The sequence below is a fragment of the Myxine glutinosa genome, chromosome 2, assembly GCF_964187855.1.
Source record: "Myxine glutinosa chromosome 2, kmMyxGlut1.1, whole genome shotgun sequence".
NCBI classification, from domain to species: Eukaryota; Metazoa; Chordata; class Myxini; order Myxiniformes; family Myxinidae; genus Myxine; species Myxine glutinosa.
The window spans coordinates 259,759,714-259,781,655 of NC_136262.1; the positions used below are offsets into that span (position 1 = coordinate 259,759,714).

At 44.0% G+C, this 21,942-nt stretch overlaps 1 protein-coding gene across 1 annotated transcript in view; it reads left to right on the forward strand.

The window, feature by feature from the left end:
- The first annotated feature begins 2,935 nt into the window (after positions 1–2,935).
- RALBP1 (ralA binding protein 1) overlaps positions 2,936–21,942 on the forward strand; it is a 137,607-nt gene continuing 118,600 nt past the window's right edge. Inside the window, exons 1-3 of the mRNA XM_068105826.2 lie at positions 2,936–3,105; positions 15,501–15,768; positions 19,760–19,965. Coding sequence (XP_067961927.2) covers positions 15,519–15,768; positions 19,760–19,965 — 456 coding nt within the window. The 5' untranslated portion in view covers positions 2,936–3,105; positions 15,501–15,518. The remainder of the gene's footprint in view (positions 3,106–15,500; positions 15,769–19,759; positions 19,966–21,942) is intronic.

Here is a 21,942-nt window from a genome sequence, read left to right on the forward strand (position 1 = left end):
AGCGAGCTGAACGTCTCGGCCTGGACAAGACGTCTGCGCTTGACGTCGACCAGGAGCCCATTAGCGCACAGGAAGTCCGCGCCAAGCAGTGCCATGGGCACGTCGGCGGTGACGAACGTCCATCGGAAAACCTGCCCTCCAAACCGCAGAGAGAGGCAGCGTTTTCCGTACGTACGGATGGGCGTCCCGTTCGCGGCAAACAGCGCGGGGCCCCCACCCGCGGCGTGCTTGTCTGACGTGCCGGCGGGAATGACACTCACCTGCGCTCCCGTGTCGCACAGGTAACGGCGCCCGGAGAAGGTGTCCGTTATGAACAGCAGGCTGCTCGAACGGCCGGCGCTCATCGCCACTATTGAGCGCCGGCCCGGGCGTTTCCCGACCCGTTGAAGGAGCACGGCGGATGACACCGCCGAGCTTCGTGGCCGAACTTGGCGTGGAACCAGCACCAGGTGGTGGAGCTGGAGGAGCGCGGCTGGCTCCGCCAGGCCGGTGTAGTTGGCGGGTTTCCCCGCGGTGGCGGTTTTCGCCGCGGCGGTGGGCGGGGCGTGGCGGCGTTCACGAGGTGCGTATCAGCATGCTGCGTATGCTGTAGAAGCTGATGCTGTGGAACATGCTGCTGAACATCAGCCTCGAGGGCCGTGACGGCCACGCCGACTCTCGCCCGCGTGTCCGAAGCGGCGAAGTACCTGTCCGCCTCGGCTGCCAATGCTCGGGGTTCCGTTAGCCCGGTCCCGGCCAACGCGAGGCGAACCTGCGCTGGAAGTTGGCGCCGGAAAAGCGCCCGGAATAGCGAACCGGGGGCTTCGTCGCCCAACAGTGACAGCATATGGTCCATTCGGACCGACGGGCGCGTCTCACCGAGCTCGGGGAGATCCAGGAGGCGGTCGGCCCGTGCGTCGTCCGTGAGGCCGAACGTGGCTAGGAGTAGCCGCTTGAGTGCCTCGTACTTGTGGCCGTCCGGTGGGTGGCGAAGGACGGACACAACTCGAGCGGCCGTGCCGGGCCCGAGGGAGGCGACGACGTGGCAATAGCGCGTGTCATCGCCGGTGAGGCGCCGAAGCTGAAATTGGGCTTCGGCCTGGACGAACCAGACTTCGGCCTGAGCCTCCCAAAATTCCGGAAGTTTGACGAAGTTGGCCATGGCAATGGCGTCGCGTGTGGAAGGATCGCTCCAGCAGATCCAACGTCGAGGGTCACCAGTAAAGCGCGGCGTTATGCGCGCTGCTTGTGAGCAAGGAGGAAGCGGACAAGCGGTAACATATAAACGTCTTTATTGTAAGAGCTCACTGTAACACTGTACCGCTCCGGGCTGGGCGCCCGGTGTATCTCATGAGGCCACGCCTACCCCTCCGGCGTGGCCACCGCCCACTTGGTGCGCGGAATGATGTCACCACGCCAGTGGGCTTTTGTGTCCGCCACAATATTATAATTATGTTATTACTTTTGTCATTTGAAGTGCCTTGAAAAAATGTCACGGTACGGTGGAACGACTCTCAAGCTGCTATAAAAACACCTTCCCAAGGCAAAATAAGGCAATAAAACGGCATTCCTCTGGATTTTTTCATGTGTCGAGTCTAAAGTAACATAGGCTAAGCTAGTGTAAACATAACGAGGGAGTGAGTCCTCTTACTCGTGATACAATTGAGGGTTCTGAAGTCTGTGGTACTTGTAATACCCTCTCCCAGCACCACCGGGAGCGGCGCTACAGAACTTGAGGTGAGGAGGGGGGAAAATTGAGTTGCCACAACCTTTGCCATATGGCCCATAGTTCCCTTTGCAAGGTTAGTTGGTTGAGATCAGATCAATAACGACTAAGTACATCGACATCAGACAGACCGATGTCAAATTGCGTATTTTAGTGTGATGACAGATTGACAGGGCTCGCACGGGCCCCACTGGGCCATCATTGCATTTTTCCCCTCCCCCCCCCAAGTCCATTTTTTTTTGGCCCCCTTTCTCAGTTTGGCCCCCAAATCACTAAACCTGTCGTTTCCTCTGCTTACATCCCATGGACCCTTGCACATCTTAGACCCTTTAAACTCCTTAGACCCCTTTAGACCCTAAATACTGTACTATTGGAACATACCCTTTAGGAACCCCTAAGACCTTTATAGAGCCCTGTCGACTCTTTGTACCCCTTTAACCTCTTAGAGACTTAGACCCTTCAGACCAAATTACACACTTTAAACACACCACACAGACGGCAAGTCTTCTTGCAATACCGGTATAACAGAGGACAATAGGCCTATACTTTTTTCAGCAAGAAATGTGCAAACTCTACCCACCTGGAAGGTGTGTACTCAACTAGTATAGTAGTACGGTATTACTGAAGGGTGCATTTCATACTTTTATTATTTGTTGGCGTACCGGCACCGTACAGTTCCACGATAACAGTTTCCATGGAGACCGCCATTTTGCTAAGCGTTTACCGAGCGCTCCGTTCCGTCGGAGTACTCGCTTAAGCTCTTTGACTCAATGAAACCACAGCAAGCTGCTTGTTAACGGATCACATTTTAGAAGGAAACTTAAGCCTGTTGCCCAGTTTCGAGGATGAATGCTTTGATGACGTCATTTGAAAAAGGTGAGTTACTGTCATGAGGATATATGATGCATCGCGATTCCAATGGATGAAAGAGGGGTAAAATGATAACATCACATAATTTCTATAAATTGTGGGGGAGTGAAAAAGACATAGCCAATGATCTTTGCAGTACTACTTACTATACTTACTAATCTTCAGTTTACGGGGCGTTTTCCGTGTCCTGCGCTGTGTAAATGCTGTAAAGTGTTGAGGCGGTGTATAGCTGATAACACTGTTTTGTTGGCTAGTTGTTTTCAATTCCCCTTTATTATACTTTATGTTCTAATCGTTGAATTAAACTGTAGTGTTGACATTTTAAACTTATAAATATTTTGTTTTGCCTGCTGAACAATTAATACATTAAAGAATGAAACATTCATTTGTGGCAGCTGTTTGGGGAAGCTTTGCCTTCCTTCGTTTGTTTTTACAACATAAGCTTGCAGGTATCGGTGAAAGAGTCAAAGGATCGAATCAAACGGCGTGTTCTTCACGAAACTGATTCGTTCGGCTTTCACTACCTTGATGTAAGTCATGACGTGTTGAACGGTCCGAAATCGGTCGGTTGTCCCACGGTGGTCTCGTCTGACGGGTGTTTGCCATGGAAGGGAACATGAACTTGAACATGCCAATCGCTGAATGTGACATCACATGTCATATGGCAATTGGAATCGATCTGCTGTAATGGCAGTGGAGAGGGAGGCGAGATTACGTCCCAATTCATCACGGACATGGTCATGGTGGTAGATTTTATTAAATAATTAAAAAAACTTTTCACAAGTTAATACGAATGAAGAACATTGTTTTTAGATTTGCGATATCGGACAGAAATTGTTTAATAATAAAGCACAATGTTTACATTAGCGGTTACTATATACCAGGAAACGAAATAAGCTGTTCCGAGAAAAAGGTGTGTGAATACGATGTATAACCTAATGACGTCACGCTTAAATGGCCTAAACACCAATATTTTGTCGGTGCATAAAACTTTCATATATACATACATTTACACATGCACACTCGTACACATAGTCATACATACAATAATACACATACATACATACAAACATACACACTCGTACATAGAAACATACATACATACAAACATGCATGCATGCATACATATATACATACACACTCATACATACATGCATACACACACACTCATACACATAGTCATACATACAATAATACACATACATACAAACATACACACTCGTACATAGAAACATACATACATACAAACATGCATGCATGCATACATATATACATACATACACACATACACACATACAGTCATGGCCAAAAATATTGGCATCCTTGCACTTTTATCAAAGAATGCACCATTTCTTCCAGAAAATTGTTGAAATAAAAAAATATTTTTGTATCCACGTTTGTATTTCTTTGGTTTTCAGTGGAACAAAACAAAAAAGATGAAAAAATTACGCAATCTTAGCTTATTCCACACAGAAATCCTAAAATGGCCCAGACAATATTATTGGCACCTTTTCGAAGTTGTTAGAAATAATGATATTTCAAGCAGGTGATTCTTCTTTAGTTTGGAATTGAACTCACCTGTGGTGAGTTTCAGGTGCCTGCAATATAAAAATCACTCATTCAACCAGTTTGAATAGACAAAAGGAGTCATTCTGCTGTTTTGTGTCACTGTGTGTAACGCAATGAGCATGGAGAAAAGAAAGAAAACCAGAGAATTGTCTGAGGAGGCCAGACACAAGATTGTAGCCAAGCATGGACAATCTCAAGGCTACAAGTCCATCTCAAGAGACCTTGATGTTCATGTGTCCACCGTACGCAATGCTATCAGGAAGTTTCAGACCCATGGCACTGCAGCCAACCTCCCTGGACGTGGCCAAAAGAGAAAACTTTATCGAAGATTGCAGCGAAGGATTGTTCGAATGGTGGAGAAAGCACCTCGATCAACTGCCAAACAGATTGAAGCTGATCTTCAGACACAAGGTACGACAGTTTCAACTAGCACCATCCATCGCCAACTTTATGAAAGGGGGTTCTATGGTATGAGCCCCAGGAGGACCCCACTGCTGAAAGAGAGACATAAGAAAGCCTGACTGGAGTTTGCTAAAACACACCTGAACAAGCCAAAATCCTTCTGGGATAATTTCCTGTGAACAGATGAGACCAAATTATAGCTTTTTGGTAACACACATCATCTCTATGTTTACAGAAAACAAAATGAAGCCTTCAAAGAAAAGAACACCTTCCCTACCGTCAAACATGGAGGAGGTTAAGTGATGTTTTGGGGTTGCTGTGCTGCCTCTGGCACTGGGTGCCTTGAATGTGTGCATGGCATCATGAAATCAGGAGATCACCAACGCATTTTGGAGTGCAATGTTTAACCCAGTGTCAGAAAGCTGGGTCTCCGTCAAAGGTCATGGGTCTTGCAGCAGGACAATGACCCCAAGCACACTTCAAAAAGCAACCAGGAACGGTTCAAGACAAACCGCTGGACTGGTCTGAAGTGGCCAGCAATGAGTCCAGATCTAAATCCCATTGAACACCTGTGGGGAAATCTGAAAACAGCAGTTGGGAGAAGGAACCCTTCAAATCTGGGAAAACTGACACTGAAAACTGAAAGGTTCTGGAAAAACTTTTGTTTACACAAGAAGAGTGGGCCAAACTGCCAGTAGAGAGGTGGAGGAAGCTCATTCATGGCTATAGGAAGCGCTTGACTGCAGTTATTTTGTCCAAAGGCCGTGCTACCAAATATTAAGTCTGGGGTGTCAATTATTTTGTCAATGCCATTTCTTTTTATTTTCTGATTTAAAAGGATATATTAAGTTTTGAATCAAAAACAAGGGTTCTGTAATATTAACAGTGAAATAAAGGATTGTGGAGACAAAATACTTTGGTCAATTTCAACTTAATTTTAGAGAGAATTGTGAGTTATTTTTAAAAAGTGCAAGGGTGACAATATTTTTGGCCATGACTCTCTACATTTAGTCCTCACCCCCTCATCTTCCCCCCATCTCTCTTTCAAAATCGCTTTTCTTTTGTTTTGTATAACAAGCTTGTTGTTTTCAGCTTTCACCATCTGACCACATCTTCAGAGAGGGTTTTTTAAAATCACCTGCCGTTTTTCACTTTTGGAGATTTTCACACAAGGTGTTTAATTCATTTCTCACTTTCTTGTTCTTGCCTTGGGAGATGCCTACCTTTCTCCATAGACTGGTTTTCAGTAATTTTACTGCGCTCCCAAGATTGACCACTTCTTCATTTTCTGATGTTACACTCACTTTCAGAGTTTGGGACTAGCTATCTCCAAAGCATATTGCCTCTTGGACTTGGGTTTCCTTGACTCTAATAACTTCCGTGAATAATGTTGGAACGTTACTCTTACGTCTTTCTTTCTATTCTATCACTGAAATTAATTAATTGAAGATAAAAACTATCAGATTTCGTTTTCTTGCTTCATAGTGTCGTAGGTCGTCGATAGCTGGCTTATTGAACGAACGTAGGGTTTGACATGTGTGTTAGTATCACTCATAGTTGGTCACGCATGACCCAGAGGCATAGTAGCAGTGGGGGGTAGTAGTGATACTAGTGATACGTACTACGAATGATGTTGGTAATCTTTTTGTCTCCTCAACTGCATTCTGTCTGTCTAGCTTTCCATGCACTTCTTTTTTTTAAGCTGCTCAGAAACTGAGAACATCTTTCCTCAATTTATTATTTTTCCTCATTGATGCATCTCATATAGGCTAGTGGCCAAATTAAAAAAGGGGCCTAAAATGTGAGAAACCCCTACCCATGGTAGAACAAGTCACAACCTATTTTTTCTTGAAGAGGGATGTTTGGGGAGTTAGAAAATCATGGTTGTGAACCTGAGATCATTGCACAACATTTTGAAAATCACGTTTACATATGTACCACTGCAGACTGCAAAAATGGATTTAATCGCCACAGATTTTGGCTCATATTGGCTCATATATTTGTTAATACTGGTGCTACAAACACAAATTTGGTACCAAAATGTGCGGAATGATGACATGTATATCTGTAAAAACCATTTGTGATGTAACAAAGGCTTTTGTGTGACCTACAGGCAAAAATAGTGGAATTTTGCACAATAAATCAGCTTCGGGTTTACCAATAAATATCAACAAAAACATTAATTGCTTCAAAAATATTGGACTTGCAGTCATACTTGTTACATCAACATAATCCAAGTTTATTTACCCTTTGAAAAATATATCTAATGAGTCTGGCATTTCACTCAGGCCAACTGGCACGGTCTTCAAGCAGCCATCAATCATCTGAACTGGTGACTCATCTCCACTGCCTCTGACATCAACTCATCCTGGGAATTCTTCCAAAGCAAATTGCTATCTCTCATGCACAGATTTATCCCATCTCGTCTTCAGTTGTCATACCCTTCCTCCCGTCCATGGTACACAGAATCATGTGGCGACGCAGTTGCCCTGAAACGACTTGCCTCCTGGAAGACAAATCCAATGGAAGGCAAACTCATTTCCTTTCTCAAAGCCCGGAACAAATGTGTGTCTACCCTCAGGAGAGCCAGGAAACAATATCTCTCTACTCTCAAGACTGAACTCTCAAACCTGTCTCCTTCTTCAAAATCCTGGTGGCATCTGGTCAAATTTGTTTCTGGTGTTTGTTCCCCCTCCATCCTCTCCCTTACCTCAAATGCCTACACAGTTGACACCGCACGTGACAAAGCTGAGTGCCTCAACTCTGTATTTGCCTCAAAATCTTGTGTCCCAAACCCATCTCTCTCTGTACCCACCGTGCCGAGTCGAATCCAGCTGCTCCTGGACTCTGTGTTCTTCTCTCCTGATAAGGTGAAAAGGTTTCTGTCAAACCTCGACTCTGATTCTGCAACTAGACCAGACGGCATCAGCGCACTGGTCCTAAAATCCTGCTCTGCCGCTCTTTCACACCCTCTCTCTGTTCTCTTCACCCTCTCTTTTGCTCAAGGTCATCTGCCATCAGCTTGGAAATCTGAAAACATTACCACTTTACACAAAAAGGTGCAAAAACAGATCCTTGCAACTCCAGACCAAATCAGCCTGTTCCCAATTATCAGCAAAGTCATGGAATCCATCATTGCTTCGGATATCAAATCCTTCCTCTTCTCCAATGGCTTGATCTCGGATCATCAATTTGGATTCAGACCAGGTCATTCTACTCTGAACATGCTGCTTCTGCTGTCTCAACAATGGATGGAGGCCTCAATGCCAAACAGGAAATCAGAGCTGTCTCCCTTGACATATCACGTGCCTTCGATACGGTCTGGCACACTGCTCTGCTCACCAAACTCTCCTCCTGTGGTATCCAAGGAAATCTCCACACATGGCTTGCAGACTTCCTCGCTGGTTGTAGTCAACGTGTGTCCCTGAATGGATTTCTCTCATCTCCCCTTCTGGTTCAGGCTGGAGTTCCCCAAGGCAGTGTTCTGGGCCCTGTGCTTTTTCTGGTCTTCATCAATGATCTCTCCAACTCTCTGGAAAACCCTCTCTATCTCTTTGCTGATGACTGCACTCTCTGCCGCTCAATACCTCATCCCTCAAATCGGCAGTCTGTAGCCTCCTCAATCTCGGCAGACCTTGACAAAATCACAGACTGGTCAAACAAGTGGAACATGTCTTTCAATCCTGACAAATCTCGCACTCTTACGTTGGCGCTCCGACAAGACTGACTGCACAACCCTCCCATCTACTTTCTCAACAATCCTCTCCAAGAAGTTCTGTCACTCAAACTTTTGGGTCTCACTATCTGCCATGATTTTTCCTGGGAAAACCATATTTCCAAGCTGGCCTCCAAAGCCAGTCGCCGACTGGGCATCCTCCATAATGCGAAGTCCTTCCTTGACACACCTGAGCTCCTCACCACATACAAGGCTTTCATCCACATCTCAATGGAATACTGTTCCCCCCTCTGGGCTGGTGCTCCTGCCTCACACCTAGCTCGGCTTCACACTGTTGAAACCAAAGCTTTCAGAATCATTGTAATCTCTCCGTGATGAAGCTAACTCCGAGGGCCTTTCACTCACTCACCGCAGGCAGGTTGGTGGACTTTCTGTCTTCTACCGACTCCTCTCCGACCTAGCTCTCCCAGCGCTGTCTGTGCTCTGTCCCCCAAATATTCCTGCAGGTCGCACAAGATCTGCCAGCAACCCTCTTCTGGTGAAACTGACAAAATCAAGACTCTCTATTCACCTTCACTCCTTCATTACCTCTTTTCTCCCACCTCTGGAACAAACTCCCTCACTCTCTTCAAATCCCACTCCTCCCTCCAGGCTTTAAAACAGCTGTTCACCACCATCTCTTATCTTCCCCCATCCAAAACCTTGTTCTTTTCTACCCCTTTTAATTTCACCCCAGATCCACTGCTTTGAAATACCGACTTCTTTCCTGGAAGTCCTAGCAGTGTCCATGTGTTGTTTACCCCTCCCGCCACCTCCCCCCCCCACTTCCCATGCCTGCTCCCCCCAAGTCCTCTCCATCACACAGACCTCCCGATGTCCTTGTTTTTTTTGTTTTTTTTTGTTTGTTCTCTACTGTTGTGCTTGTGTGCTTCCCTCTCTCTCTCTCCCCATCTTGTTTCCTGCTCCCTATATTACATGTTTGTACGTGTCCATTTTTTTTTTGTGATTAATGTTAGCTCTTACACGAGCCTCGATATTTTATGCAAAAAAAAACAAATTATAATAATCTGAGGCCCACTTCCTCCAATTTGATGATGGAGGAGGAGGAGGAGGAGGAGGGACAGGGCAATTTCGCCAATGAAGAACACAGAGAGAAGTGCTCCAAACCACGTCTAGAACCGCCATATGCAATCCTAATTGCATTCAAAAGGTGTAAATGGCCGCCTATAAGCAGAAAGTACAATTGACAGGTAGTGATAACTCCACCATACAATGTTCTTCTTTGATTAAAAGGACTAGTTATCTCATATCCTGAAGCGTCCTTAATCGTAGTGCGATAGAGCCATAATCTTTATTCGATGTGCTGAATGAAGAACTACCCCAAACATCGGCGAACAGATTGAACTATGGACCACATCAACACAACACTGATCGAGCAATGCCAACCACAGTCTTCATGATGGTCTCACAAGTTTCTGGCATTAACGCTGCAAGCTTTATCATGGCCGACGTCGTGGGTGCGTGTGCATGCACCTGCCGTTTGTTATTATTTCTTTATGCGGATTTCAGAAGATGAAACAGTCCTGCCAGATCTCACCTCCGTTTAATTCAGTTTTAATAAGTATCCACCTCCGTTTTAGTAATGGATCATGGTTCATGGACTAAAGTTGTGAAATTTTCTTGTTCTCAAACTTTTGTTCCAAGAGCTGTTTTCAGAATCGTCACCATGTCCCGGACAGCTTCCAACTGCAGTTCATTTGTATTGATATTCACAGGGATGGTTTTTGAAATCTCCATGAGGTTCATCTTTATCATTCCAGTTGTTCCAAATATCCCTGGTACAATTTTGCTGCTCTTCAGTTTCCAAGATCTTTCACTACATTTTTGAGATCTTGGTATTTGGTCATCTTCTTGAGTTGTGCGTTGATTATAACTAAATCGCTGGGTTGTGAAACCTCAATTAGCAATGCCTTCTTTACTTTCTTTTTTAATACGCAAGTGTTAATATCCAATCGCAATACTTTGTTTTCTCTGTTCACACTCGATGGGATCATTAGGTCGTACGTGAACGTTATTTCCTTGTTTTCAGTGATTGCTTTTGCTTCATGTTTCCTTGAGTTTTCTGGACTAGGATTTTAAAATTTCTGCTGATGTGCCAGTGGATTACTTTGTTGTGCCTTTAGGTGTACAGCTACTCTGACATGAGTTTATTTTTTTTTACGTCCTGATACGATGTGACTTCCTCCATTTTACATCCTGATACTGTTTTCAGAGCCTGGTGTTGGCTGAGCGGTTAGGGTGCCGGCTTGGGATCCCGGGATCCTGAGTTCGAATCCTGGTCGATCGCTGAATTAACGCCAGGTGGTTGACTCAGCCTGTCATCCTTCCGAGGTCGGCAAATTGAGTACCAGCTTGCTGGGATGAATGATCCCGGTGTGTACCCCGATTTAGGAATAGGTACACCGTATCCCTGCGCATCGTAAGAAGCGACCAAGGGTTGGCGTCAGGAAGGGCATCCGGCCATAAAAACATTGCCTCAAAAAGGGAACCATGATTGTCATGGGCTAACCCCCGCTTCAGCGGGGAGAATGGCCTTAAAACGATCATTCATACGGACTCCGTCCCTCCATTTTATTAATTCCATTGGTGTAGTGTCCTTGGTCTTGGCCATTATAATGATTCTCTTTCCATCTCAGTTGAGCTGACCTCTTCTTAGCCATTCTGGTGAGCCGTCTTTTTCTATGCCCAATCTGCCCAACGCTTTTCTATACCTTCCTGTTATTTTATTGTTTTCCCAGTTGTTGGTGTGGTCATTTGATATTGTATAAAAAAAATTTTTTTTTTTTTTTTCAATTGTGGCAATTCATTGCTGTTTCAGTTTCATGCGTGACTTCTTCCATTCACACCTATCTTTGGAATTTTTTTTTGTTTTTGGAAGTGTTTTCTTACAAATTAGATTTGGAAGTCTGAAGAACTTTTCACATACTCGAGAAATCCTACAGTTGTCATTCTGTGCACTTCGTTGAGCCCCATCAGGCCGCTACCTCCTTCTCGTCTTGGCAGGTCCATTCTCAGGGCGCATTGATTTTTGTGGATAGTGGGGGATGCTTCCTTGTGTACGTTGTCTTTTTAGGATTTGTGTACGTTGTCTGTGATGTACATTTTATTTTAGGATTTGATATCCAGTTTATTGATTTTGGCTTGTGGCCAGTTTCTTATTCCACAGTTGTACTGGAATACTGGTACTGCGAGTTGATTTATTATGGCTTTGATTTTGTTCCTTTGGTTTGAGAAATGTGTGTGTGTACACTACTGGTCAAAACTTTTAGAACACTCCAATTTTTCCAGTTTTTATTGAAATTTACGAAGTTTAATGTCTCAATGTACGCTGAAATTAAGCATAGAACAAATAAATAATTGGAGATAAAAAAAGAAATCATAGAATCATTTTGTGTAACAAAATTTAATTTAAAATTTTGACTCTGCAAAGTCGCCACCTTTTGCAGATATAACCGCCGAACACACTCGTGGCATTTTTTCTACAATGGAAATCAAATATTGTTCGGGAAGTTCTTCCCAACACTGTTGCAGAAGTTCCCACAAATGTGTTGCACTTGTATGTTGCTTTGCTTTCACACTTCTGTCCAGTTCATCCCAAACCAGCTCGAAGGGGTTTAGGTCTGGAGACTGTGCTGGCAATTCCATGATTTGAAGCCTACCGTCTTGTTCTTTTCCACGTAGGTAGTTTTGACATAGCCTGGAGGTGTGTTTAGGGTCATTATCTTGCTGTAGAATGAACCCCTGACCAACTAGGCATATACCAGAGGGTATTGCAATATTGCATGGTGCTGCAAAATGCTGTGGTAGCCCCTTTGGTTCAGGGTGCCAGTCACTCTGTGCAAGTCGCAGACTGGATCCAGCAAATGAGCCCCAGACCATCACTCTTCCTCCTCCATGTTTGACAGTTGGTGTCACACACTGAGGAACCATCCTTTTGCCTATTCGACGGTGTACAAAAACCCTGCGTGATGAACCAAAGATTTCAAATTTTGATTCATCGGTCCATAAGACCTTCTTCCAGTCTTCAGTAGTCCACTGGCGGTGCTTCATGGCCCAGGCAAGCCTCTTTTTCTTATTTTGCCATCTTTGCAATGGCTTTTTTACTGCCACTCGACCTCTCAAACCTGCAGCTCGAAGTCTTATTTTCACAGTTGAAACTGAGAATTGCTTACTTCAACCAGTGTTAACCTGTGCTTGAAGCTGTTGTCCTGTGAGCCGCCTATCACGCAAGCTGTTGACTCTCAGAAACTTGTCTTCTGATTCTGTTGTGGCTTTGGGTCTGCCAGACCTCTTCCTGTCAGAGTTTCCTCCAGTTTCCAAGTGCCTTTTGATGGTGTAGGAAACTGTACTCACTGACAACCTGGCTTTCTTTGCAATTTCTCGAAAGGAAAGACCTACACTTTTAAGAGTTATAATGGTCTGTCTGTCTTCCTTTGTTAATTGCCTTTTCCTCACCATTATGATCGTAATATACTACTTCCTGCAGTGCAATATTGTCCAAATAATGCTTCAGAGGGTGTAATAACAGTCTGTTCCAATACTGCTTTCATACAGACAGGGGGTTTGTAATCAAGTAATCAGCAGAGGTTGGGACACCTGTAGGAATTGTTTGCATCAACTTTCAAGGCTTAATTTACTTACATTGCTGCAGAACAGCTGTAAGTTGTTAACCCATTACTTGTTCCCTGAAGAAGGCCTTTTTTTACAATATAATTGTGCAATTTACATTATTTCCCGTTTTTGCAAACCTAAACATTTTTTTTTACCTCGAGCAGTTTACTGCTTACCTTTGTACCATTACAGGTTATTCACTGGACTTGAATTGCTTAAATTTCAATAAAAACTGGAAAAATTGAGGTGTTCTAAAACTTTTGACCGGTAGTGTACATCTCGCTTGTATGAACAGGAATTGTAGGAACTCATCACCTCTCATCCACAGATATTTCTCATGTTTCCTATATTTTGTGAGTCTGTTTTGCATCCAGGAACATGACAATTATGACTAACCATTATTGATGATCTGCTGGTCTTTTTATTATTTACTTGTGATCTGGTATTGTATGCATGTGAGTGGGTGTATGTGCTAGGTTTTGTTTTAATGCTTTTTGGACACGTCTCCATAAAGGTAGTAGCGTCCTCAAGTGTTCATTGGCTGTTCTGACGAGCCATTTTCCAGTCATGAGAATGTTTCAGCTTATCAAGTGTGATAACCAACAGCATGTTGACTGGGATATTGGTGAAGAGTGACACTACATCAAAAGATACCATAGTCTCATCTTCTTGGATTCTAGCCTTTATGTTCTCGACAAAATCACCACTGGTCTTGAATGTCAATGCCCCGGAAACACAAAAACAACAAAAAGCATACACACCCATTCACCACACACATACAATACCAAATCACGAGTAAATAATAAAAGGAGCAGACCATCAATTATATGTAATTGATGTTTATTGCTTTAGGTTTAGTAAAATGAAAGCACTCCTCAATTTACTTCTCACACCGGCATGTGACTGGAAATGTATTGTTCCCTTGGGGATAAAAGCGGATACGTGACTAGACTCGTGGCCTGAGGAAGGTCACTGAGAAGTGGCTGAAACGTCGCCTGAGACCAGATCTGCTCTTCCTTGTTTATTACTAGATTAACAAAGCAGATGCAGGTTTTTTTTTTTAGTTGGATGCACCTCTTTTCCTTTTGTGAAAAAAAAAAGAAAAAAAAAGACAACGTACATTTTATTAGTCCCCTACCGGTGTACACCGGAGGGGAATATAGGTTTGCACGCCGTCCCTCCGTCCGTCAGTCCGTCAGTCCGTCAGTCCGTCACGCAAAGAACAGTTTTCCGGACGTTTTTTCTAAACGCTTAATGCTAATGATTTCAAACTTGGCACATGGTTTCCTCATGATAAGTTACAGATCAAGTTCGACATTCACGACGTTTCGATCATTTTTGACAAAGTTATGGCACTTTGAACTTTGGGAATTCTGATAATTCTGATGATCCTTAACTCAGTGCCATTTTAAGTTTTAATTTCCTTTAAAAAAGATTTTCTCTGCAATAATAGGACCGATTGAGATCAAATTTTCACCATAGGAGGGACTCGGTCTGTAGAATATTTTAATGGTAATTATGACGTCACAGGTCACGTGGTTCGGGCGCCATATTGTTTTTCGTGAAAACGCGAAAACCCCTTTTTCTCTGCAACGGCTGAACAGGTCGAGGCCAAACTTTGCAGGCGGAATCGCATACCTATGACGAACAAAAAAGTCAGTGAGCATGACGTCATGCGTCACATGGTTTCAGAGTTATGACGTTTTAAAGCATGAACCTTTAAAACCGAGCTCCTCCCTCATTTTTGATCCAATCGAGGGGAAACTTCACAGATCTGTTCCGCATGTCAGTCTACTAAAATGTCCTTTTGGAATTTGCGATAGCTCACGTGGTTTGGCAGATATCGTTAATTAAATGAAAATATTTAAATAATGGATATCTCTTGAATCGCTTTATTGATCGACGTGAAACTTCATACTATAGTATAAGTCATGAGGAGTAACAAGTGTGCAAAATTTCAAGATGATTGGATGTACGGTCTGGAAGCTAGAAGTTGTTATTGCGTGAAGAAGAAGAGGCGTAAAGTGTGCGGATTTAATTATTTATCACATGTACAGACTGAAAGCATCGTTGGACACGACCTGTCGCGGTCATTTTAACCTCAAATAAAATTCTAATTTAAGATTTGTCAATAGCTGAGGTATATTAACAAACGAATAAAACAGATTTGGTCAAATTCTGACTTTTTTAACTCGATCGCATTTGACAGAGTTGTGACAAGCTGAGGAAGAAGAAACCTCGCATTGGCTTCTTCAATGTGCCATAAAAAATGGATATCTCTTGAATCGCTAGTACCTCAGACCGTGAGTTGGTAATAATTTATATAATTCACACAGTGCAATACGTGCAGGCCGCTCCACGGAGCGACCTTGCGGGCTTATCAACGAGGCGAGGCGTGACACACGTGTCTCAGCATACCTCAGATCGAGTTTGAAAACCAGCATCAACCGTGCATAAATTTGCATATTCGATCATTTTTGACAAAGTTATGGCACTTTGAACTTTGGTAGGGGACATGTATTGCAGCGCAATACTCAGAATGCTTGTTTAAAATAGTATTTTGAGGTGGGTGGATGTTAAATGAAATGTTTTTCATTACCTACCTAGGATCAGCCAGAGTGAAGCATGGCGGAGTGCTTCCTGCCTGCACAAGGTAGCCCTCACGAACCACGGCGAGTCGAGCCAACAGGTACTGGCCGCAGCCCAAGTCTAGAAGAGGAGGAGGAAGTTAGTCCAAACAAGTTTCCTGGCCTGTATCGCCTAGCTGAGCCAATTGCATTGCAAGACGGGCCACATAAAATTGGGGAGGTGCCTTCTGATGAAGACAGAGATGGTGCAAAGAAGAAAGGAAAATTTAAGAAGAAGGAGAAACGATGTTGGTATTCTTTTTCTTGGTGCAATATATTGTGCTGGTGTTGAATTTTGAGCAAACTACTTACAGATTGTTTTGTGTTTGTTTTTTTTGTTTTTTTGTATACAAGATCGAGGCTCGTGAAAGAGCTAACATTAATCACAAAAAAAAATCAAACAGACACATAAAATATGTAATATGGGGAGCGGTAGACAAGATGGGGAGAGAGGGGGAAGCATGCAAGCACAACATTTGAGAGCAGGGACATCGGGAGATCTGACGGAGGGAGAGGGCTTGGGGGCAGTAGGCATGGGAAGGGGGGGGGGGGGGGAGGTGGGAGAAGAATAAAACACATGGACACTGCAAGGACTTCCAGGAAAGAAGTAGGTATTTCAAAAAAGTGGTTTTAAAGGCCCAGAACACCGCCTTGGGGAACTCCAGCCTGAACAGGAAGGGGAGATGAGAGAAATCCATTCAGGGCCACACGTTGACTACGACCAGAGAGGAAGTCCGCAAGCCATGCGTGGAGAATTCCATGGATACCATAGGAGGAGAATTTGGTGAGCAGAGCGGAGTTCCAGACCGTATCGAAGGCACGTGATACGTGAAGGGAAACAGCTCTGATTTCCTGTTTGGCATTGAGGACCTCCATCCATTGTTGAGACAGCAGAAGCAGCATGTCCAGAGTAGAATGACCTGGTCTGAGTCCAAATTGATGATCCGAGATCAAGCCATTGGAGAAGAGGAAGGATTTGATGTCAGAAGCGATGTTGATTCCATGACCTTGCTGATTATTGGGAGCAGGCTGATTTGTCTGTAGTTGCAAGGATCTGTTTTTGCACCTTTTTTGTGTAAAGCGGAAATGTTCGCTGATTTCCAAACATATGGCAGATGACCTTGAGCAAAAGAGAGGGTGAAGAGAACAGAGAGAGGGTGAGATAGAGCGGCAGAGCAGGATTTTTGGACCCGTGGGCTGATGCCGTCTGGTCCAGTTGCAGAATCAGAGTCGAGGTTTGACAAAACCTTCTCCACCTTGTCAGGAGAGGACACAGCAGCTGGGTTCGACTGGGAATGGTGGGTACAGAGAGAGATGGGTTCGGGACACAATATTTTGAGGCAAATACAGAGTTGAGGCATTTGGCTTTTTCACGTGTGGTGTCAGCTGTGTCGCCATTTGAGGTAAGGGAGGGGATGGAAGGGGAACAAACACCAGAAACAGATTTGTCCAGACGCCACCAGCATTTGGAGGATTGAGACAGGTTTGAGAGTTCAGTCTTGAGAGTAGAGAGATAGTGCTTCCTGGCTCTCCTGAGGGTAGACACACACCTGTTCCAAGATTTATGAAAGGAACTGAGTTTACCTTCAGTTGGATTAGCCTTCCATGAGGTGAATGCAAGTTGCTTCATGGCAACTGCCTCACCACCTGCTTCAGTGTACCATGGGCGGGAGGATGGGTATGACAACTGAAGACGAGATGGGATAAATCTGAACATGATAGAGAGCAATTTCCTTTGGAAGAATTCCCAGGAAGAGTTGATGTCAGAGGCAGTAGAGATGGGAGACCAGTCCAGATGATTGATGTCTGCTTGAAGACCGTGCCAGTCAGCCTGAGTGAAATACCAGACTCGTCGGCACTGAGGAGGCTCTCTGAGAATGGCCAGAGTGATATCCACTTTAACAAGGAAATGATCAGAAGAACCAATTGGAGCAGAAGAAGAGCAGCAGACATTTGCAGAGAAGTTGGTCATAACAAAGTCGAGAAGATAAGATACTCCATTGACTGAGATCCGGGTCGGGAAATTGACAGATTGTGTCAGTCCCAATGAGTCGCAGAAGTCCTTTGCTGAGGTGCCATGGCTGGTGTGAGAGGAACCCACACCCAGCCAGCTGGCATGATGACAGTTGAAGTCGCCACATATGAGGAAGAAAGAGTTGGGATGAGTGGATGGAAGTTGGTCTATGTTGTCAGACAGGGAGATGTAAATGGAGTCATCACTGTTTGGAGGACGGTTCAGAACATGTATGAACAAAAGGTGGCAGTGGAGAGGAAGCCGTAGCCAGAGGTACTCCTGTGGGTGGGGTGGAGAGAGGGCAGTGCAAGGAGAGTGAGGAATAGAGTTTTTGATAAAGATAGCAACCCCACCACCAGGACGTGGCTCAGGTCTATCATACTGGAGGAGGGAGTAACCAGGAAGATATATTAAGGAATCTGAGACATCTTGAAGGAGGAAAGTTTCTGTTCAGCAGATTACGTCTGGTTTGTCAGAAGCAACCTGTATGGAGAGATCAATCAGGTTTGAGTGAAGGCCCCGTATGTTTGAGGTCCATACCGTTAAGGAAGAGGGGGGGGGGGGGGGGGAGCATCGGGTACAGGACAGAGGAGGGGAGGTTGGGTAAGATGAGTGGTGAGGGAGAGCTGTTGATAGTGTATCGGAGATTGCAGAAGAGTTAGAAGAAAGGGAAGGATGAGGAGGACAAAAGGTTTGATGGTGATGGGAAGAGGCACAGTGAGGTGTTGTTTGAGGGAGGGGGGCAGAGCAAAGTCGAAGGTTGGAGGAGGTGGAGGTATGTGATGGAAGAGGGGAGGAGGCAGCTTTGAGGAGGAGGAGGAGGAGGAGGAGGGAGGGGGGAGAATTTGGAGAAAGATAGTATGTGGAAGATTAGAAGGGGAGGGGTTGGGGGGGAGTTTTGAAGGTGAGGGGGGAGAATTGAAAGGGAGGGGTGAAGGGGGAGGTTAGGAGTGGAAGGGTGAGGGGGGACTTTAGAAAGTGGATGATTCATGAAAAACGAACCTTTATTACAAACTGGGTTTATTTTGATTTTCAAGTCAGAGATCCGTTTGAAAACTATAGAGGAGGGGTGGAATGAAGTTGAGTTTAAGAATGTAGAATGGAATGACTGTGAGAGATTGAATTTTTTTTTGAAATGGAATGATTTGATGAGGAAATTGAAAAAAGCCTTTTAAATAGGAAGAAAAACAGCGTGTTATAATAAACCGCTGAATAAAACACTGCAGAGGAAAGTTTAAACATATTTAAACAAAACCGTGAAAAACAATCTGGGAGAAGTCTGTGAAGTAAGGGAGTGGATCAGAGAAAGGAGAAAGGGTTAAATGAGTATGGAGGAAACTCGAATTGTAAAGGCGAGTATCGGCTGGAGATGGAAGGAAGAGGTGGAAGAAAAGGAGATTAAGGGGCGGGGCGAGACAACACGCACGTCCATGAGGAGAGAAGGAAATAAAAAAGTTTTTTTTCTTTTTTTCTTTGTATTTAAAATGTTAGACAAAGGGGTAGATGTTGGGGGAAGTTAGGGGGAGAAGAGAAAATCTAAGAAATAAGCAATACGGCGAAGGAAAGAACTTAAATTCACAAAACACCGACGGGGGGAAGCCTCAAGTTACCAGGCTGCGCACGCGGTGTGAACAGAAAACGATGAATTATACACAAGGTTGCACGAATTGCAAAGCAACACTAACAAGCTAGAAACACACAGTAACACATACACAATGAAATAACGAGTGGAAATTTGACAAAGACACGAATGGGAAAATACTTAAAGTTTGATGCCGTGCAAAGGTCGAAGTCGCTTCCTCGCTCGAGGGACCGGACGTGGAAGCCCTGAAGCGGAAGCATCATCGTTATTTACCTGGGATGATTCCAATTGCACTGGGCTGTGGACTGACACCCAAGGTTTGAGGCCTGCAGCCGATGCTGCTTCACAAAATGAGGGTGCATGATTTTGATTATGGGCGGAGTTTGGCGAGCGGTCCAACCAATGGGGTGAATGCAGTCACGACATCACTTCCTCCATGACAGAGAAATAAATACACAGGCTTAATATATATGTTCAGTATATTATACAATCTTTTGCTTTGAGCATTTTGTGCGCAATCAAATTGGTTTATTGTTTGAGAACTATTGTGGACCTCATTACAATTCAACTACAATTTGTGGGGGGGTTTTTCTCCATGATATGGTGGCTTCTAACTGTGACATTCATTACCCTATTCATTCAGTGGAGGGGTATGCAGCTTTTCAGGAAGACAGCTCTGCGGATGAAGCTGAATCTCCCACCAAGGTGAAGAAGTCGAAAGGAATCCACGTGTTCAAGAAGCCTAGCTTCTCCAAGAAGAAAGAGAAAGATGTCCGGGTGAAAGAAAAGCAAAAGGAAGATAAACCAAAGGAGGAGAAACAGAAAGAAAAGAAATCAAAAGAGCTTGTGGTAAGAACACACTTTTGTCGCATGGAGTAATACCACAAACCACACGGTACGCTGTTCTTTCGTTCTGATACGTGCCACCCGATGCACAGATTTAAATGAGTGTTTATTAATTTATTGATGCCTTAAATCGTTTTGACAAAGTTTGATTCTTTCACTGGAAGTCTGGAATGATGGCTTTTTGAAGGAAAATTTTAATGGAATGATTGGCACTGAATCTACCGCATCGTGGTAAAGTGAGATTCTGGAATTTATTGCTCATTTACGCAAGTCGGAGAAGTGGAGGCAATATCTTACCCTGCCTCCCCGGCCAACCATCCAATGCCCTTCTGGACATGAACTCTCATTTTCTTCCCTTTTTTTTTTTTTTTTTTTTTTTCCACTGTAATGAGAGAGATAACACTAATATCGGGAGCCTGTGAGGTGGGTGTTATTATTCATCCTTTCACAAGCCATTACTACACCAGATAAGATCATAATATAAAATCATTCTGTACTTTGTGATAAAAGCATGAACTTTTCTACAGTATTTCTACGTACTGTAAAGTTTATTTTCAGATGTGGAGCCATCTTGGATTTGACCTATGACCTTGGACAATGAGAATTTTCTATTTTGGCACTAAGTGCCACAGTAACATGAGCATAACTCCCTAAATTACATCGTTTTCTGTGACTCTGTGTCCTGCAACATTCTTTTAATAGGTGAAATCGATGGAGCTTTGACCTCTTTGACCTGAACCAGGATTCAAATACTCTCTCTGATTGTGAAGTGGTTACAAATACTACAAATACACCCAGTTTATTAGAAGGTTGGTGTCTATATGTACATTATGTCACACAGATACGTATTTGATGCAGAGATCTAAAGAACTGGGAGGTGTGAGTAATGCTTTCTATAGTAGGTTAGTGTGAGCATCCTTCACAACAGAAGCAGAATCTCAATATCATCAAAACTGTACATTATTTCAAGAAAAAATTGCTTATTTCGAAGGTTTATGGCATTTTCAGCAAAGCAAAGCGATCAGAACATGGGTGCTGACCTATTGCATCACGTGACTATGGTGCTGTGCGCTGATTGGTTAAATGGATATATCGGGTGTTTTTATAAAGCGCGCACGGCGTTTATCGGTTTATGAAATGAAACGTTGAATCGCAGTACATAATTACATGGGTTATATCAATTTTTGCAAAACAGCGATTTGGTTCTCACATAAATGGCACTGTAAGCTACATCATGGCATGCTTCGTTCAGTTTTGACAGGAATGTCGTTTATCGGCTTTTGTGTATGAACTCTTGAATTGTTTCTACAGAATTCATAATTCATCTAAATGTGGCATTAAACTCCGTGGGACGATATAAACAATATAAAGTACAATATAAATTCAGTGGGACAGAACAACACCAGGAATCTCATAAAATATTTTATTTTTTCATTTAAACCCGGCACCAGCATATTTTTTCATTTAAACCTCACACTAACCCGGCATCAGCCCACGGGTCCTAAAATCCTGCTCTGCCGCTCTATCTCACCCTCTCTCTGTTCTTTTCACCCTATCTTTTGCTCAAGGTCATCTGCCAGCATCCTGGAAATCAGCAAACATTACCGCTTTACACAAAAAAGGTGCAAAAACAGATCCTTGCAACTACAGACCAATCAGCCTGCTCCCAATTATCAGCAAAGTCATGGAATCCATCATTGCTTCGGATATGAAATCTTTCCTCTTCTCCAATGGCTTGATCTCTGATCATCAATTTGGTTTCAGACCAGGTCACTACTCTGGACATGCTGCTTCTGCTGTCTCAACAATGGATGGAGGTCCTCAATGCCAAACAGGAAATCAGAGCTGTCTCCCTTGACATATCACGTGCCTTCGATACGGTCTGGCACCCAGCTCTGCTCACCAAACTCTCCTCCTATGGTATCCATGGAAATCTCCATGCATGGCTTGCGGACTTCCTCTCTGGTCGTAGTCAACGTG